Source organism: Medicago truncatula, chromosome 3 (assembly GCF_003473485.1).
Source record: "Medicago truncatula cultivar Jemalong A17 chromosome 3, MtrunA17r5.0-ANR, whole genome shotgun sequence".
Classification (NCBI taxonomy): domain Eukaryota; kingdom Viridiplantae; phylum Streptophyta; class Magnoliopsida; order Fabales; family Fabaceae; genus Medicago; species Medicago truncatula.
The window spans coordinates 3,996,917-4,017,356 of NC_053044.1; the positions used below are offsets into that span (position 1 = coordinate 3,996,917).

A 20,440-nucleotide genomic window follows, 5' to 3' on the forward strand; every position below is an offset into this window, starting at 1 on the left:
TTCTATTCGAAAAACTTTTGTATCTAACTGTATAAACACACGTGCAAATCCATAAATAGAAGATGTTGCGCAAGTATCTGCAAAACTTTAAATTATCAGTAGATCTCCAAACACGTTGAAAATTCGACCCATACCACCATCAATTCCTTTGAGCTTCATTCTTACAAACTTACTCCCCAGACAAGGTACTTATCACATTACTGAATCAAAAACTACACATTATAACTTCTAAAAACCACAGCAAAAGAACTATAAATTCTCTGTAACAGTTATATCCACATTGCTCGTCCAAACACACACTAAATCTTTTTGCGGTATAACGAAATCATATCATATCATATATTTAGAATAAAAAAAAAAAACTCATCAAGTTGTTTTCCACTTCTCTATCAAGCATGCAAGTGTTTTGAGGGCTTCAAAGTTCAAAGTCCAAGCAAACCCAACCCAACCCAAATTCCTTCCATTTTTTCCTACCGACCTAGGCCAAAATCCATTTGTCAGAAAATGAGAAAAGAAACAAAAATGAATACCAAAAACCCCACTTTTCACAAATCACAACCTTCTTCTTCCTCTCTCTCTACCTAAACACCTTTCTCTCTCTAGATTTCCTTCATCATTAGCCTAATTGATCACTCTTAAAACTCACCCTACAAACTTCATACTCCTTTCCCTTTACTTAACCTATAGAGATCTGCTATTCACACCCTTAAAATCTTCCATTTCCTTTTAAACTAAGATCCTTTCACCTCAATTTCCGATCAAACTCAAACGCGCTTTTCACCTCAAAATCAGAATAAATAGAAGCGAAAAGCACGATAGAGAGAGAAAGAGTAAGCAGAAATGAAAATCCCTTGTTGTTCGGTGTGCCAAACGCGGTACAACGAAGAAGAACGAGTTCCTCTTCTTCTTCAATGCGGTCATGGCTTCTGCAAAGAGTGTCTTTCTAGAATGTTCTCATCTTCCTCCGACGCTAATCTCACATGTCCTCGTTGCCGCCACGTGTCCACCGTCGGTAACTCAGTTCAAGCTCTCCGCAAAAACTACGCCGTTCTTTCGTTAATCCTCTCCGCCGCCGATTCCGCCGCCGCTGCCGGAGGTGGTGGCGGCGGTGATTGTGATTTCACCGATGATGATGAAGACCGAGATGACAGCGAGGTTGACGACGGTGACGATCAGAAACTAGATTGCCGCAAGTATGTATTAAACAATAATCATCATATATCTATTCATTTACCTATGCATACATATTATAATTTTTGTTACTTGAGAAATTCATTTTTATTTTAAATTATGTAGAATAATTTTTAAAATAGACTTTATACTTGAAATTTTTTAAAATATAAAATTAAAAAGAGGTTGTGTTAAGAGTTATTATTTGCTCAATTATGTGTAGGAACAGCCGCGGATCGCAGGCGTCGAGTTCGGGAGGATGTGCGCCGGTGATTGAGGTTGGAGTGCATCAGGATTTGAAATTGGTGAGGAGGATTGGGGAAGGGAGGAGAGCTGGAGTGGAGATGTGGTCGGCGGTGATTGGTGGTGGAAGGTGTAAGCATCAAGTGGCGGTGAAAAAGGTGGTATTGAATGAGGGAATGGATTTGGATTGGATGTTAGGGAAGTTGGAGGATTTGCGTAGGACTTCGATGTGGTGTAGGAATGTTTGTACTTTTCATGGTGCTATGAAGGTTGATGAGGGTTTGTGTCTTGTGATGGATAAGTGTTTTGGATCGGTTCAATCGGAGATGCTAAGGAATGAAGGAAGACTCACTTTGGAACAAGTCTTGAGGTTTTTTGAAATTTTGATTTTATCTTGATTTAGCTTTTTTCTGTTCATGTTGTTGTTTTGATTAATGTCATTGGAAGAAATTGATTTGACTAGGTATTGAGTAGCCGTTAGTAGCCGGTATAGTAACTTTATAGTGTACCAGAATTTGAACACATCAACTGTTGTTCTGCGATATGCTATTTATTACAAACAGTTGTTGTATTACAAACCGTTTTTGTTACAAACAGTTTTTTTCGTATAGTGGCTATAGCTTGTTTTTGTCGTATAGTGGCTATAGCTTGTTGTTGTCGTATGGTGGCTATAACGGAATTTGTACATATGGCTAATTTCTGTTTTTGGAGATTGACTATGTAGCGTATTGAGTGATCATTATGTTGGATTAGTTTACATTCTCTTGATTTGCACGTAGTATTGTCGATTGAGAATTGTGGAAGAAAATAGCTGCTTGTTCAAATTTTGATATACATCAGTGCTGTAGTGCCGTTGTAGCCGCTAATTCACAATGTTTTATACTAAATAGTGTATCGCAAAACAACATCAATTTGATCAAATTTCGCTATGCAATCATTATTGTTCTGTGATACATTATTTAATAATACAAACGGTTGTTTTATAGTGGCTATAGTGGAGTTTGTACGAATAGCTATTTTCTGTGATCTGTGATTGACAGTACTGTTAAATAGCGTAGTCATGGTAGACTAGATCGCGATTCAGAACGTAGAATCGTACGCTGCTACATCTTGCAACCCCTTGTGTTTGTGCATGGCTTGAAACGCAAATTGGTGGGTGCGCAGGGATCGCTGCGCAAAGATGTAAGAATGGTGGAATCGTGCGCTTCTGCAAGCTGGTTCTATTCGACTCCCTCACAATTCCGGGTCCGTGACCTCGGTTACTTAAAACCAATCATTAATGTTCAAAACCCTAAAAAGAGCGTTTTTGTTTTGAGACCTGTGGCTGTTAGTTCCTCGCCCACTTATCCAGTTAATTTATGGAAACCTTCCTAATACACCCACTAATCCTATTAATTTGTTGAAACCTTCCCAATACTCACAATTTCATTGCTCTCTCTCTCTCTCTCTCTCTCTCTCTCATGTAGTCGTTAAATACTCCCTGTTTTTCTGTACACTGTACAAACAGTTGTTGTATAGTGGCTATAGCTGAATTTTCTATACAACCAGTTATCGTATAGTGGGATTTGTACTAACGGCTATTTTCTGGGACCCGTGATTGACAAATGCCGAGTAGCATAGTGGGTGATTATTGTGTTGGATTAGTAATGCAATCATGGTTTTCAATTTAGTTTCTAGTTTCTACTGTGTTGCACGTAGTGTTGTCAATTGCAGATTGTGGAAAATAGTGGTTTGTTCCAATTTCGGTATGCACCAGTGCTTCAGCGCCACTGAGGCTGCTATTTCACAATATTTTATACCAAATAGTGTATTCCGGAACAATAGTGATTTGATCAAATCCGCTACGCGTGCTATAGCGCCGCTGTAGCTACTATTTAACAACACTGGTTGCATGTTGAGGTTGCAAATATTAATGGTGCTAATTAATCCTGATATCATGAAAATTATGAATGTCGAACTGATTACGTGGTTGTTAAATACTCAGTAGGATTACTTGAAATGAGACCGCGTTTTATTAAATGATGTGACATACGATTTGAAGCCATGATGAGTATTGTAGTGATTTGACTGGTATAAGTAGCATACATCACAATGTTGTTAGGTTTTGGATGAATACTAATCAAATTTTGGAAAGGAAACTCTATCTTGTGGCTTTATTAAATCTGAATGGTTTATTTGGTGTCTAAAATATTTATATTTTACTCCAGTCTCTTATTTTTATGTTGCTCTAGTATAAGAACATCGTAAAACAGTTAAATATTTGAATGGAATCGTTTAGAGAAGTTTTAGTCAGAATTATTTGTCCTTTGATTTAAGAGTTATGCTAAAAGATACGAAGACTTTTGACACGAAATCCGATGAAGTTAAATTAAACCGGCCATACGCAGGTAAAGTGGTATTATAAAAATGATTAATGGATACAAAGGTAATTATCAATTATTATTAATAGCAGTACATTTCGTTTACTTTTTTTTTTTTTGTGACGATCTGCATTAGTGTTAATTTAATTGCCTGATTTCTTATCCATGCTATATAGGCAGCTTAATAATTGTTTTGGTTGTATAAGAGTTATTCCGTATAGCATTTCTATTGGCCTTTACAGCCATAATAGTAACATTGTAATTTGCCAAATGTAGATATGGGGCAGACATTGCACGAGGGGTTGTTGAACTTCATGCTGCAGGCGTTGTTTGCATGAGTTTAAAGCCTTCCAATCTACTTCTTGATGCAAATGGTCATGCTGTGGTTTCTGATTATGGACTTGCTACAATTCTGAAGAAGCCTTCCTGTTGGAAGGCTAGACCTGAGTGCGACTCCGCAAAGATCCATTCCTGTATGGAATGTATAATGCTCAGCCCACATTACACAGCACCAGAGGCCTGGGAACCTGTGAAGAAGTCATTAAATTTGTTCTGGGATGATGGAATAGGTATATCTCCCGAATCAGATGCCTGGAGTTTTGGTTGTACATTGGTCGAGATGTGCACGGGTGCCATTCCGTACGTGGAGAAAACTCATTATTTACTCTAGCTTTTTTCCTTATTTTCTTCGATCTTCTTTTTCAAATTCCTTAGGAAAAAACTATGCTTGTGCAGTTGGGCTGGTTTAAGTGCAGAAGAAATCTATCGACAAGTTGTCAAGGCAAAGAAACAGCCTCCACAATATGCTAGTGTGGTTGGTGGTGGAATTCCAAGGGAATTGTGGAAGATGATTGGAGAATGCTTACAATTCAAACCATCTAAAAGACCTACCTTCAATGCAATGCTGGCAATATTTCTCCGTCATTTGCAAGAAATACCACGCAGTCCTCCTGCAAGCCCTGATAAGTAAGTCTGTTAAGTTATTATAACCATGACTGCATCTTCAAGGTTGGTTTTTATAATATCTGATTGAGCAGTTATGGTGTTTCTGATTTAGTATGGAAATGTGAGCTTGATTTTGAATGTGCTCAATGCAAAGTTTTCTTATTCAAGGAACATTTGTATAAACTACTTAATTAAGTATTTTATTCAATTAGTGCTTATCATATGAGAGCTTATTTCGTAAGTGCACAATTCAAGAAGAGTTTATTTCCATTTGTATTTGCGAATCAAAAATCTATTTGCGTTTTCAACTGTTGTTTTTACCGTAAAATTAGAATTTGTTGATGGATGGGAATGAAGAAGAGAAAGGGTTAGCTTCTCTTAAGCTTATAAATGCAACTTTTCGGAATATTTATAGCGTCTTTTTTCTATAAACCAGTTTTTTCATCTTAACAAAATTTTAACTTATTTAATTTATTTCAAAAAAGTGTTCCTAAAAAAATTATTGCTGATAAAATTATCAATGTTATATATGATTGGTCATATAATCGTGGTTATATAGATGCTTTTTTTGAAGTATATTTAATTGCGAGTGTAAGAAAGGTAGCTAAATTCAATTAATTTTTTGATAGACAAGTAATTGATAAAATTCCAAATGGAATTGGGATTTCCAGGTTTTTTATAGGAGAGGCTATCAAATATTGGGGGGGGGGGGGGGGGGTGGGGGACGAATTTCTTCATATATTTTGTATTAATGTTTTTAGTAATTTGTTATTATATATTTATATAATAAAATTATATAATGAAACAACTTGTGGGAATGTCATACTCTCTTTTGATAGGTTCTCTCAAACATTATATGTGTGCTTATGTCATAAGATAAACTCAAACAATCAATTCCAAGAGCTTCCTTGATGTTAAATGAACAGCGATTATCTTATAAAATGTTATATATTTCTTTTTTATGCAGTGACCTTGTTAAGGGCTCTGTATCAAATGTAACAGAGGCTTCCCCAGTACCTGAATTAGAGATTCCTCAGGACCCAAATCGTCTCCATCGACTTGTGTCTGAAGGGGATGTCACTGGCGTTAGGTTGGTCTCTGGATTTTTATGGCTTGAGCTAGCTTATACTAAATTTTTGTTTGTCATTACATTTGTTCTCTTTGTATTTACTGTACAGAGACTTTCTGGCCAAGGCTGCATCCGAAAATGAAAGCAACTTCATATCTTCTCTATTGGAAGCTCAAAATGCTGATGGGCAAACGGCTCTCCACTTGGCTTGTAGACGTGGCAGTGCAGAACTGGTCGAGACAATTCTGGATTATCCAGAGGCAAATGTTGATGTCTTGGACAAAGACGGGGATCCTCCTCTTGTTTTTGCTTTAGCAGCTGGGTCCCATGAATGTGTATGTAGCCTTATCAAAAGAAATGCTAATGTGACATCACGATTAAGAGATGGCTTGGGCCCATCAGTAGCTCACGTTTGTGCCTATCATGGTCAGCCAGATTGTATGCGAGTGCGTTTTCACTAAATTTTACTTAATGATTCCTTTTCTTTATTGATGCTATATTCACCTAAATTATTTGGGGACAAATAACAGGAGTTACTTTTAGCTGGAGCTGATCCCAATGCAGTGGATGACGAAGGTGAATCTGTACTTCATAGGGCAATTGCCAAGAAGTTCACAGACTGTGCTCTTGTGATAGTGGAAAATGGAGGCTGTAGATCAATGGCCATCTCGAATTCAAAAAATTTGACGTGAGTAACTACTTATTCGATTTTCTATATCTTAGAATTTGTATAGTAGTCAGTGTAGAGGTATATAAACTTGATTAACTATTGGGATATTTGTTAACATATTATATATTAGACTGAGGAAAAACAGATTTTCGGAAGTGTATTTGTCATCAACTTGAAGTTTCACATCTATAGTGTTCTGGTTCGCTGCATGTTTTTTTCAGTCATAGCATAGTACCTTCATGTTGAAAGATGTAGCTTGACTGGAGGAGGTGCTATGAATTACTTTAATTATTTCTTATCCTCTTGTATCATTGAAAACATTTAAGGATGGTAACAGGATGATATATTTCTGTAAACCAATTTTACATTGAATCTGCATTTCTGGTTTCAATAATGATTGAAGCTGAGTATCATTATACTACATAAGTGAAGCTAGTTATTCTAGTTATTGTTTCATCATCACTGTGTTTTCCTTTTATATTTTGCTGCAAAATTCCCAGTCATATGTTGTAAGATTTTTGACTAGTTATTTATATATTCTCTTGGTCTTTACAGATCTCGGGCTTTTATGCATGTATCCTAGGAATAAGATTTTACTTTTGTGATGAGAGTTAGGGATTATTGTTAGGTTAGGCATTGAAGATGATAGCTTTTTTGCTCTTATTCTTCCAAAGATCCAATTCAAACTTAATCTGATAATTTAAGCATACCCAGAATTCGAGAATCACATTGCTTTCTTTGGAATTTTACGTTCCAAGTCTAGGATGATATTGTTGTGCAGTTAATACATTAGACAGTAGTAGATAAGAATATCCTTATGTGTCATTTTGTTCATAATTGTACCCATACAGTGAGATAATGTTCTGTTGTTGTTATTAATTATCGCATATGTGCAAATCATCATACAATTTTTCTATGTTGTTGTAGACCGCTGCACTTGTGTGTAGTAACATGGAATGTTTCTGTTGTGAAGAGATGGGTGGAAGTTGCAACTGCTGATGAGATTGCTGAAGCAATTGACATACCAAGCCCTATTGGCACTGCCTTGTGCATGGCAGCCGCTTCTAAGAAAGACCATGAAAGTGGTATGCAAATCATCATTGCTTGATTGTGATCTTGAGGATTGGCTATTTATTTATTTACTACAATATTTGGTCGCCCGGTTGTTATATTGCATCCATTTTAAAGCTGTAATGTTAGCTGTATTTTAATCACTAGGATGATGTTTCAAGAAAAAGATATCCAAAATTTGTCCAGTAATCCTTGAAGATTGACTACATGTCAATTTCAAGGATTCAGATAGAAAGGCGAGAAACAACTTTTGAAGGGTAAGGAATCCTCCAGTGCAAGAAAAACTGTGAGCAAAGTGTAATAAGGAAATAAAGGAAGAAAACTCAAGCATGAAGCAATGTTATTCATCTGGGTTTGGGTGGAAGCAAAGTATCATCACGATGTTAGATTGTTTAATTGCTATGCTCATTTTGATCATAATTGAAGTAATGCCCTTGGGTGTGATAACTCAATAATGTTCAGTTGAATCCCCATGTTTGCCTTCAAAAGTCACTTCAAATTTGAGAGTTAATGCATGGATATTCTTAAAGTTGTTTTTGCTATTTCTTCTCTTTACAAAATAGTTTGATCATCTTTTCTTTTGTGTTCATGCCATATATAGAGGGGAGAGACTTGGTGCAGATATTGCTTACAGCAGGAGCTGATCCATCTGCTCAAGATTCACAGAATGGGAGGACAGCTTTGCATACAGCTGCTATGACAAATGATGTGGACTTGGTTCAGGTTTGTGGATCACCTTCTTGTTTAAAATGACAATGGATCCATAAATATTTTGAATGTGCTAATATGTTTTGCTTGCTCTGAGTAGGTTATTCTTGCTGCTGGTGTTGATGTGAACATTCGAAATGTGCACAATAGTATACCTCTTCACTTGGCCTTAGCTAGGGGTGCAAAGACATGTGTTGGGCTGCTTCTAGATGCTGGGGCGGATTGTAATTTGCAGGTTTTATTACAAGTTCTCCTTTCCTCCATTTGATCACATATATAATTATAATTATAACTAAAGCTATAATTAATGTTAAGATCCCACATTACTAGTAGATATGGCCAAAATAGTTTTTATAGGGTTTGGACAAATCTAGTCCCTTGAGCTAGCTTTTACAGTTGAGTTGGGCCTAGTTGAAATTTTAATATGGTATCGAAGTATATCTTAGATCTGTTATTAACGATCCACATTTATCCATACTCTAGATGTCATGCTATGTGTGTGTTGAGGTTCCATATTGACTTGAGAGTAGAGATATGGTCAAAGTAGTTCTTATAAGACTTAGGCATTACTCGCCCCCTGAGCTAGCTTTTGTGTTTGAGTTAGGTGTAACCACCCAAATTCGAATAATTAATAATGTTAAAGTTTGATCTGGTAGCATTATTGTGGATGGTTCTTTGGTCATTGCGCATGAGGTCTTATTTACCCTGTTTTCTCATTCCATAAACAAAGTTGTATCTGTTTACTTCACCAGATCTTCATTATATGGTATGACTTGTTTGTTTCTGAGATCAGTATTTGCTGTAGCCACTCTCGAGTAATTTAATTTTAATCTTAGATAAACTAAACTGTTAAAGGCGGTTGGAGGGTTATCACGTCTAGAGAACATGATTGCTATTTAAGCTTAGCAAGTATGCTGGAGAAGACATAAAATGAACATCGAGAGTATTCTATTAATTAAAATGACTGAATTGAATTCTGGAATGAATTGTGATTGATATATTTGGGATTATGTGCTTGCTGCCATGACAGTGAAATGTATATTTTTTTTTTTATTTGTCGTGCTCCTTGTATTAACTATGTATTTGAACCTTTGCACTTTCATTTGTCCATGATCCAATATTATTATGTGCAACTTATTTTTACTTTGAATTTTGTTTACTTGGTGGAAATAATTGAAAGTTAATATTTTCCCTATCTTTTGGAAGGAAGCTTACAATTACATCTTTGTTAGTTATGATTCTAATGTAATTTTTGTGCAGGATGATGATGGTGATAATGCTTTCCATATAGCAGCTGAAACAGCAAAAATGATACGTGAAAATCTGGACTGGCTTGTTGTGATGCTATTGAATCCTGATGCTGATATTGAAGTCAGAAACCACAGGTAAGTCACAAGCTCACAGCTTAAGACACTGCATTTTCATTAAATTTCAATTATTTTTTAGTCTCTCTAAACATCTGAATAGTTATTCTCAACAAATATTTTGTGTTTAGCTGTTAATTGTTCGTCTACATCAGCATATTAGACACATTGAATTCCAAATCATTACCGTGACTGATAGATTTGTTTTGTGATAGAGGCAAGACACTACGAGACATCTTAGAAGGTCTACCCCGAGAGTGGTTATCCGAAGATTTGATGGAGGCACTCGTGAATAGAGGAGTTCATTTATCTCCTATAACGTGGGTGAAAAACATTTTATGGATTTTTTTTGCTGGATATGATATTTATAATTTTTCCATATGCAGCAAATATGCATTAAAATTTGTTTACTTATTGCTATATGTAGATTTGACGTATTAGATTGGGTGAAGTTTAAAAGAACAGTCACAGAACCAAAACATGGGTGGCAAGGTGCTAAACCAAATAGTGTTGGCTTTGTGCAAAGTGTGCCAGGCAGAGATAATGATGATCTCATTGTTTCATTTTGTTCGGGCGAGGTTCGTGTGCTGACAAGTGAAATTGTAAAACTCATACCGTTGGATAGGGGACAGCATGTACAACTGAAAGGAGATGTAAACGAACCTAGGTATGATGTTTGCATAACCGCAACACTTATTTATGCATGCAATGTAATGGCTTTTTTATGTTAAACGCCTGCAGGGGTGGGTGGTGGGTTCCTTTTATCTTTTTTAAACACTAGTCACATACAGATTGCATAGATCCTGTGTAATGTGGAGGAGTTTCTGTTCCTTTTAGTAACAACTCTTCTGGTTATCATGCCATTTTTTCCACGTGATAAGAAGTTAAACTTCTCCAAATTCCAATTTGTGAAACAGGAAAAAATGCACAGTGAAGATAAAATAAGAGGGAGAAGAGAAATTAAACCACTATAGCTTCCATATACATCTTAATGATGGTTGAAGTTATAGGGTTTAGTGAGGAAAAAATTTGAGACTGGAGACTTAGCATAGTATTAGACATTCGATTCGATTGATACGATGGAAGACAAAAAAAACCCTAACCCCTATATATGCAAAACAAAAAAGGTCAAGTACTAGACTTCTGATCTTAATCAAGGGAGCAAGTAACTTACTAAAGATCAGATAAAATTTCTAAGAATAAGACAAGGTTCCTTACAAGATCCCTAAAAATGAGACCAATCATGTGTCGCTAAAATAACGCAAATTATCCTCATATATTATGATATCCATCACTCTCTCTGTCTAAGATATTATTCGTAAATATGTTCAAACTTGCACTCAAGCTGAAGCTAACTCTAAAGGGATGGACATAGAACATGGCTGGAAAAACAACTCTAGGGATGGACATGCCAGAGATGTCTATTGTTGTTTGTTTCCAAAGTTCAATGCAACATTAGCTATTGTTGCCAACTATATCCTTAAGTTGCAGTGAGATAAATAGGTGGAGTGGCATGATAAATAGTTAATGATATTATCAAAAAAGAGTTCTATCAAAAGTAACATAATTTATTGATTTTCTTGGTATGTGTAAAAAAATCTTAGTTACAACTAAAAATGAACAGAAGAAGTTATATACAGGACGCCAACTTATGTCTGGTCTGTTAAATTTTGTTTATCGGGCCTTGTGTGCTTTCACCCATTTGCCTTTAACTTCGATGATCATTGTTTCTTTTAGGTTTGGTTGGCGTGGGCAGTCACGTGACAGCATTGGGACAGTATTATGTGTTGACCCAGAGGATGGAATCCTCCGTGTTGGATTTCCTGGAGCATCCAGAGGATGGAAAGCTGACCCAGCAGAGATGGAACGGGTTGAGGAGTTCAAGGTTGGAGATTGGGTTCGTGTTCGTCCAACCCTTACAACTTCAAAGCATGGATTAGGAAATGTGGTACCAGGAACCATTGGCATTGTATATTGTATCCGACCTGACAGTAGTTTGTTAGTCGAGTTGAGCTATGTTCAAAATCCATGGCATTGTGAACCAGAGGAGATTGAGCATGTTCCTCCTTTTAGGGTAAGAGGAATGTAGATTATTTTAATTCTCTGACTTAATATTTTTGTCCTATTTTTGTTACATGATTTGTATTTGTCTTACAGATTGGTGATAGGGTATGTGTGAAGCGATCTGTCGCAGAACCTAGATATGCTTGGGGTGGTGAGACACATCACAGTGTTGGAAGAATAAGTGAGATTGAGAATGATGGTCTCTTAATAATAGAAATACCAAATCGACCCATACCATGGCAAGCTGATCCATCTGATATGGAGAAGGTGGAAGATTTTAAGGTGACAATTCTTTTGGTTGATGTTGATCATTTGCTTCCATTTTAAGTTTGTTACCTTGTACTTACTGCGTAATGCCTTATTATTGTTTTCCTGTATTTAAATTGTTAATATATCTGAAATCAGGTTGGAGATTGGGTCAGAGTGAAAGCTTCAGTATCTTCTCCAAAATATGGATGGGAGGATATTACAAGGAACAGTATTGGTGTAATTCATAGCTTGGAAGAGGATGGCGATATGGGTGTTGCCTTTTGCTTCAGAAGTAAGCCTTTTTCGTGCTCGGTCACTGATGTGGAGAAAGTTCCTCCTTTTGAGGTGGGACAAGAAATTCGTGTGATGCAATCCGTTAATCAGCCACGGCTTGGGTGGTCAAATGAATCACCAGCAACTGTTGGAAAAATAGTGCGAATTGACATGGATGGTGCCCTCAATGTAAGTACAGTTCCATAACTACTACGAAACAGGACCTAAATAGTAATAGACCCGGATTGGTATTAAATCTTATAAAGCTATATAAATATTGCCTAGGTAATAGCATATATGTGGGGGAATTTTGCCACTTTATATGGCTAAAATCAAAGTTTTGCAAATGCTAATTAGTATTTGATTTCATCTTGAGGTTACATCAGACAATGTGTTTTAAATGTTTTTTGTTTGTAGGCGAGGGTCACTGGTAGGCAGAGCTTGTGGAAAGTTTCTCCTGGAGATGCAGAACGACTTCCAGGATTTGAGGTTGGAGATTGGGTACGCTCTAAACCAAGCCTGGGAAATAGACCAAGTTATGACTGGAATAGTGTTGGGAGAGAGAGTTTAGCTGTTGTGCATAGTGTACAGGATTCTGGATATTTGGAGTTGGCTTGTTGTTTCCGTAAAGGGAAGTGGATCACTCATTATACAGATGTTGAAAAGGTTCCTAGCTTTAAAGTCGGGCAGTATGTTAGGTTCCGACCTGGTTTGGCTGAACCCAGGTTTGGTTGGGGCGGGGCTCAGCCTGAATCTCAAGGTATTATAACCAATATTCATGCGGATGGAGAAGTCAGGGTTGCATTCTTTGGTTTGTCGGGACTGTGGAAAGGCGATCCTTCAGATCTGCAGGCAGAACAAATCTTTGAAGTGGGAGAGTGGGTGAGGCTGAAAGAAAACGTAAATAATTGGAAATCAATTGGCCCAGGTAGTGTCGGTGTCGTTCAAGGAATAGGTTATGAAGGAGGTGAAACTGACAGAAGCACGTTTGTTGGCTTTTGTGGGGAACAAGAAAAATGGGTGGGACCAAGTTCCCATCTAGAAAGAGTTGACAAACTCATTGTGGGACAGAAGGTTAGAGTTAAACAAAATGTTAAACAACCTAGGTTTGGGTGGTCAGGGCACACCCATGCTAGTATTGGTACTATACAAGCAATTGATGCTGATGGAAAACTTCGGATATACACTCCAGCAGGTTCAAGAACATGGATGTTAGACCCATCAGAAGTGGAGGTGGTAGAAGAGAAGGAGCTATGTATTGGAGACTGGGTAAGGGTTAGAGCATCAGTTTCCACTCCAACCCACCATTGGGGGGAAGTGAGTCATTCAAGCATCGGGGTGGTGCATCGGGTGGAAGATGATAATTTATGGGTGTCATTCTGTTTTGTGGAGAGATTATGGCTTTGTAAGGCAAGTGAAATGGAACGGGTTAGACCGTATAAAGTGGGGGACAAAGTAAGGATCAGAGATGGACTTGTATCACCAAGGTGGGGATGGGGGATGGAGACGCACGCCAGCAGGGGGCATGTTGTAGGAGTAGATGCAAATGGTAAACTAAGAATAAGATTTCGATGGAGGGAAGGGAGACCTTGGATAGGAGACCCTGCTGATATTGCTCTTGATGAGAACTGATGTAAAACTTTTTAGGAACATGGAAGCTTGTATCATCATAACTTGATTTTCTCATTCAGAGATCTTTGGCCTATTGCTTTTCTGGGTCCGTTCTTGTGCAAGAAATCGAAATCTTTATGTGACCTGCTACCGCATGTGCTCTGAACTATGTAACTCCTATCATTGTTGGAATGTGGTTTGGCCAAATTTATTGATGTTAATGAAACATAGTGAATGGATTAAAGTTATGGATAGAGGAAGATTGGCTTACTGACTGAGGTATAGAGATTTAAGGCGAACTATTGGCGATTGGCCCATTTATATTCATTATTATATACTCACATATATAAGTTTGGAGTTCCAGATTTTGAGTTGTATATTTATATATGTTTATTATTTAATGTTGTTGTACAAATCGTACTCGTACTCGGTCGCCAACTTAAATGCATTTTTTTTTTTTAACTTTATCATTGTGCAGTTATGCATAGTACATGAATTGAATTGATTCAATTATACAACATTAGCATTTCACTAATCCCTATTGTCTCCATTGAGTTGCTCTGAAATCAGAGATCAATCCATTGAAAAACGATAAATATGTAATTCTGGAGTTTGGATCCCTTTCAAGTAAGGGTCCATTTTGGAGAGAGAAGGAAAGCATATCTAATGTATTTAATATTTTAACATTAAATTGTTTTTGTCTTTCTTTTTGAAACGGTCCCTCGAGTATTTGAGGTGATTCAAACTCCGGATTCTCTTAATCTATAATTTGATTTGTTTATTTCAGTGAAGATGTTATGTATAAATGGATAGTTAGCAAATTTGTCTTGATCTTCCGTTCTTCTTTGCAGTTACCGACCTAACTTCATGCCGTTTAAGGAAATACTCTAAGAGCATCCACGATGGAAGTTTTTTAACAATGACTCTTTAAATGGACCCCACATGTCGCAATACTCTAACAAGGACTCCAATGAAAAGTACTTAAATATGTCTCATTATCTTTACATCATTAAACAAAAATAATTTATCTATTACTCCTTTTTATAAGGGAGATCAAATAGTACATATTTTATTACTCCTTTTACAAGTGGGATTAAGTAGTACACATTTTATTACTTTTTTAAATGTTGAACCCGTTAGTTACCCAAGAGAGAGAGGGTCCTTATATAGTTTTTCGTTCCTTAACAGGGACTCATTTTTTCTTCTTCCAATGGAGGGTCCTTAACGGAGAGCGGTCCTTGTTAAGTAAGGACCCCCATTGGAGATGAGTTCATCTCTGCTCCATTTATTCCTCCATTTACTCCTCTCCAATGCATGGATAAATGACACATGACAAAAATAAATCCAAGGGCTAATACTAAAAGCTTAAAATAGAGACTAATTCATCTGATTCCTCTCGTTATCTTCATTGCTGATAGCTGCCTCTCCCTTTTCCTCTCACTGCCGGACGCCGGCGGCCCTATATCTCCACGACCGTTCTAGAAGAAGCAGACATAAAGAAGATTAGAGGAAGAAGAAGCAGCCAAGGGTTCCTATCAAAAACTCCAAAGATAACATTTTCCAATCTAGCAATATTGTTAAACAACAACTTCTCTTCGATGATAACGATGAATCAATTCAATTCGATGCTTTGCGTGACGTGAAAAAACACGAATTTGAGAAATTCAATTGAAAATTTGGAAGAAAGAAAGTAAGAAATGATGATTATAATGATATGATGACAGGCGTTGTTGTTGAATGTCAGCTGAAATTCAACCGCTTCACCACTGAATGGTTCTTGTTCTTGTTGTTGTTGTTTCCCAAAACTCTCTTTTTCTAATTTATATTCTCTAAATTATTAGTATTATTTAATCTTAGTTAGAGTTTTAATCTTAACCCTTGGATTGGTTTTTGCCACATGTCACTTATCTGTGAATTCGAAAGGATTAAATGGAGGAATGTTAAATGGAGCAAAGATGAACTGGCCTCTTCATATTATCTAAGAAAACTGATAACCGGAAGTTACATGTATCAACCATTGGTTTGCATGCGTCCATCCCATGTGACTATCAAAAGACAACTTTAAATATCCAGTAACATTGTTCAACCTTAAATACCCAGTAACATTGTTTTCAGTCACGAGACTGAGTATCCAAGGAAGTTTGAATCCTCTAAGATAAATATTTTCAAATATTGTGGAATAAATCGACAATTAGTGTTCAAAGTTCAAAAACATTCATGATTTGTTGTGATTGTACACATCAATCGTTGATTTATTCATCAACTATTGAGATTATTTTCTTTACTGTTTATAGTGTACTTCGACGACATTCTAAGAAAGTTACATAACAAGTTGAACTCAAGTGACACTAAAACCATATGATACTATTGGCTTGTGGGATTTGGTCTAGTTGGCATTGGGTTAGAGACTTGAGAACGGAAGGAGTATGCCACTAAAAATTACTTTTCCCACCTATATAATTCTCGCGCGCCCTGTGTTTTTTTTCAAAAATGCCCTTGAGGTTTCCGGATTTTATAATCCAGAATGGTGTTTTCCTTTGTTATAGGATGAAAAATGGAGTTACGAGTTTTTCCGAATTTTGTAATCCGGAAACTTCAAAAAATAGGGCGCGTTACATGATGTTTCTGGATTACATAATTCGAAAACACCCTTTTTTAAGGTAAAATAGTTCGGATTATATAATCCGAACTGTATCAGCACAAATCCTAAACATATTTGTAACATGTATAACCATTTTATGGACAATATTAATCTTCGAGTAAATAGTCAATTTCCCCCCTAAAATTGTAGGTTTCGTCAATTACTCCCCTGAAATTAACAAAACTTCAATTACCCCCCTGAAATTGCATAACGTTAATCAATTTACCCCCTCTGTCAAATTTTTCTGTTAACTGTTTACGGTTATGATCAAATACCCCCCCTGAAATTTTGCACTTATGTGCAAAATGCCCCCTAAACTTGAAAAATTATATTTTTTTTATGCTTGACTCAAAAGATATTAAAGGCAAACAAATTAACAATTATTGATCATATAAATATGTATGGAATGCATGTTTATGCAGCTATTGGTCATACAAATCTTTATGGAAGGTATGTTACTCTCATGTGTTTTAAATATATACATATATATAAGACTTTTTTTACACAAGTTGGTAATTATGTTAGAGTATGCAGTCATAAAGTACACAAGTCTTTGATAATTGTGTGTCCATAGGTTAATATCTGCAGAAGAAAGAAGAAACAAGGCTTGTTGATAAATATGAAATATGAATGAAAAGGCTGCACATGACAAAACCATGATTTCTTTGGCATATATTCATTCATTTTCTTGTGAATAGAATTTTTATGACAATAGGAGGCATTTTGCACATAAGTGCAAAATTTCAGGAGGGTATTTGATCATAACTGTAAACAGTTAACAAAAAAATTTAACGGAAGGGTAAATTGATTAACGTTATGCAATTTCAGAGGGGTAATTGAAGTTTTGTTAATTTCGGGGAGGTAATTGACGAAACTTACAATTTCAGGGGGGAAATTGACTATTTACTCATTAATCTTCCTAACTCTTATCCTTTTGTTTTGGGTCATTGTTACCTGTTCTTAGTCAAAAATCTGGTTTTCGGGTTACTTGATCGGATTGCTCTGAAACTTCCCCAAAAAATCAGAAAAAATTCAAGGACCATGACTCCCTTATAAGGAACTTCTTACAAGACTCCGCCCCTCAAAATCTTAAATTTCATTGTTTAGACCCATTTTTCTTTTTCTTTTTTTAATTATTCATATTCTCAGAAAAATCTGAAAAAATTTGCACTAGTTTATTTTTATTTTTAGAATTTTTTTGTGGTATTTTTAAATTTTTATGATTTTATTTGACAGATTTTTAGCATTTTTTTACTTAGTTTATTTGTTGTTTTTAAAAGCAAAACTGCTGAAATGTGAGAGATTCTGATGGCTGATTATACATAAGAATTGTCCGGATTATAAAATCCGAAATAGTAAACATGATTCCGGATTATGAAATCCGGAAACCTCAAGGGCATTTTTGGAAAAAACGCAGGGCGCGCGAGAATCTTATAGGGTGGGAAAAGTAATAGTCACATATTACTTTTCCCACCCTATGCCTTTCCTTGCGCGCCCTTGGTCCGGATTTCGTTTTCTGGATTGCATTGTTAGAATTTTGCAGATGTTTTCGGATTTGAAAATTCAGAATAATGTTTTTCCAGAACTTTTGCAATTTTAATCTTCAAAATTCATAAAATAAAATACAAATAAAATAAAAAACAGAAATAGAAAAGCACAAACATAAAAACAACTCATTTTATTAATATATGAACAATACATTACAATAATTTTTAAGCTTTTTAAGCCTATTACATAAGATGCTAAATCTATTTCTACTCTTAACTTAGTACATAAGCAATACTGGTGGCTCCAGCCAGCCACCGATGGAGAGGAAAGAGGGGGGAGGAAAGAAGATGGCAGGGAAAAAGAAACCAATGTTGCCTGATAGGACATACCAGTAGCTTTGGTATTGTGGGGAGACAGAGGGGGCACAGGGGCCTCTATGGAACAAGAGACCATGATGGTCAACATGACACCCAGACAAACCAACCTCACACCCAGACTGACCCCTTCCCTATTGACAGATCATATGACCCCTGATGGATTTCCAAATAGGCCTCTTTGTATGAAAGGGCAACGATGGAAACACATCGTTGTAGAGGAGAAGAGGAGAAAGAAGAAGGTGTGCAAATGTTTGAGGAAATGAACCATATTTATAGGGGAGGGGGAGTAAAAAAATGTGGGGAAGCCATCAATGCCGGTCAAAAAACGTGTAGAAACACATTTTTCAACTTGACCACCGTCTAAAACGTTTGAAAAACGTTTTCTTTGTGGTGCAGACCACCGACCAAAAGTTTCTGGTGTAATTCGGAATATATAATCCGGAAACATACGATACTGGGGTGAACAACGGGAAACTTGGGACTTTGAGTATGGTGAGGGTTGGTTTGGATTTTAGAATCCGGATTTATTCAGCATTGGATTCTTTTGTGTGTCTCACATTGCACCGATAATTTTTGTGGTCCACAACGCCCACATATCTCTATAAATATGGGTCCCTGTTTTCATTACAATTAAATTACATCAGACAAAAAAACATGGAATTCCCTGGCTTTGATCCGAACACCAAGTTAGCGGCAGTCTACTACAACGGTGGAACACCACCCCATCTGTTTAGGATTCGAGACGATATCACCCTCTCCGGACTGAAGGATGAGCTGGATCAAATCAACCGTCAACACAACCACAAAGACACGAGGAGGGTGGTCAGAGTTGAATATCGACGTCCATTGTCCGACTCAGTCGGATCTCTTCACTTCGGCCGGATGAAACTCAAGAACGACGACGACGTGCGAACCATGTTCTCTGTCTTTGGTCAGCACAGTACAAGAGGACCGATCGAGTTGGATGCTTCGTTTGTTAGATCTGCTGAACAAATTCTGAAAAGTTTGCACCGGACTAGGAACTACGAAGAGATACGGGCTCTGCTGGAGGGACCAGAGGAGGAAGAAGTTTGTTTAGATGATTGGTGATAATGTGTTATGTTTCACATCAAAGATCTTCCAAGTTCCTACACTTCTCCTACTTAGGCTACAAAATTGCATTACAAAACTAGGTTATTAATAACTAACTTTGGTCATATCAGATTTACCTAATATTGTTCCTTTATACATTAGACACACATTTGACGATTTCATTATACTTACCAAAGGCAAATGGATGAATATGCGAGACATGACAATCCCATTAATTCGAATTAATTTGACTAAAATTTATTTTGGAAATTTATTTTTTCTAATATAATTTTCATTATTTTATTAATGATCGTATTTAAATATGGAACAAAATTAATTGGTTTGCAAAATTAATTTTATTTTACCTCATTATTTATAAAATTATATGATTTTTTTTTTTGTTTAATAACTATCACCTAACTGTGTAAAATAACTATAAAAATTGTTCTTAGACTTCCGGTATTTTTCTCAGTCATCTCAAAATTACTTGTTTACCCTCAACTATAATTAACCGTTGTTCGCAATAATTTTTAAATCGGTTAAACTAATTTAAAAAATGTTGAAACCGATCTAAAAAGTGTCGAACAACACTTAACTACCGTTGGAGAGCTGAACAATGATTAAATATTGTTCAGCCAATGAAAAAAAGAGAAATTTGAAAAGTGAATGAAATAACATCCAAAAACTATAGAAAAATGTATTCATATGTTTTATATAAGAATTGTATTCATATATTTTTGTTTTGTAAAGTGTATTCATATGTTATTACTATTAGCTTCATATTTTATGATCGAACTTTTGTTTTACACCATCACTATACACACACAAATAGTAAGAACATCTAATACAATCACTAGCATATTCTTTTCCTAAAAGAATACAAGACTTGGTAATTAAGGTTTTTATTTTATTGAATAAATTAGACATTGCAACGTTTTTTTTAAGTGTATTCATATGTTTTTTAGTGAAGTGTATTTATATCTCTTATATTATAAAACAATTACAACAAGTCATAAGTTGCTAATTCCATAAAAAAAAAAAGTCATAAGTTGCTATTTTTTTTTTT

General features: G+C 36.1%; 1 protein-coding gene across 2 annotated transcripts; it reads left to right on the forward strand.

Moving 5' to 3' along the window:
- Positions 1 to 446: 446 nt before the first annotated feature.
- On the forward strand, positions 447 to 14,264 carry LOC11417852 (E3 ubiquitin-protein ligase KEG). Of its 2 annotated transcripts, none has more exons than XM_039832384.1 (17): positions 447 to 1,193; positions 1,400 to 1,783; positions 4,050 to 4,412; positions 4,509 to 4,739; positions 5,686 to 5,808; positions 5,897 to 6,233; positions 6,318 to 6,475; positions 7,385 to 7,542; positions 8,130 to 8,251; positions 8,337 to 8,471; positions 9,497 to 9,621; positions 9,816 to 9,920; positions 10,028 to 10,267; positions 11,338 to 11,674; positions 11,758 to 11,946; positions 12,070 to 12,375; positions 12,604 to 14,264. In XM_039832384.1, the coding sequence occupies exons 1-17, from the start codon at positions 841 to 843 to the stop codon at positions 13,816 to 13,818; spliced, it is 4,881 nt and encodes a 1,626-aa protein (XP_039688318.1). In that variant the 5' UTR covers positions 447 to 840; the 3' UTR covers positions 13,819 to 14,264. The 2 variants fall into 2 exon arrangements, with proteins under 2 accessions (XP_039688318.1, XP_024635241.1); XM_024779473.2 differs by having other exon boundaries at positions 448 to 1,193; positions 1,394 to 1,783.
- Positions 14,265 to 20,440: the final 6,176 nt, after the last annotated feature.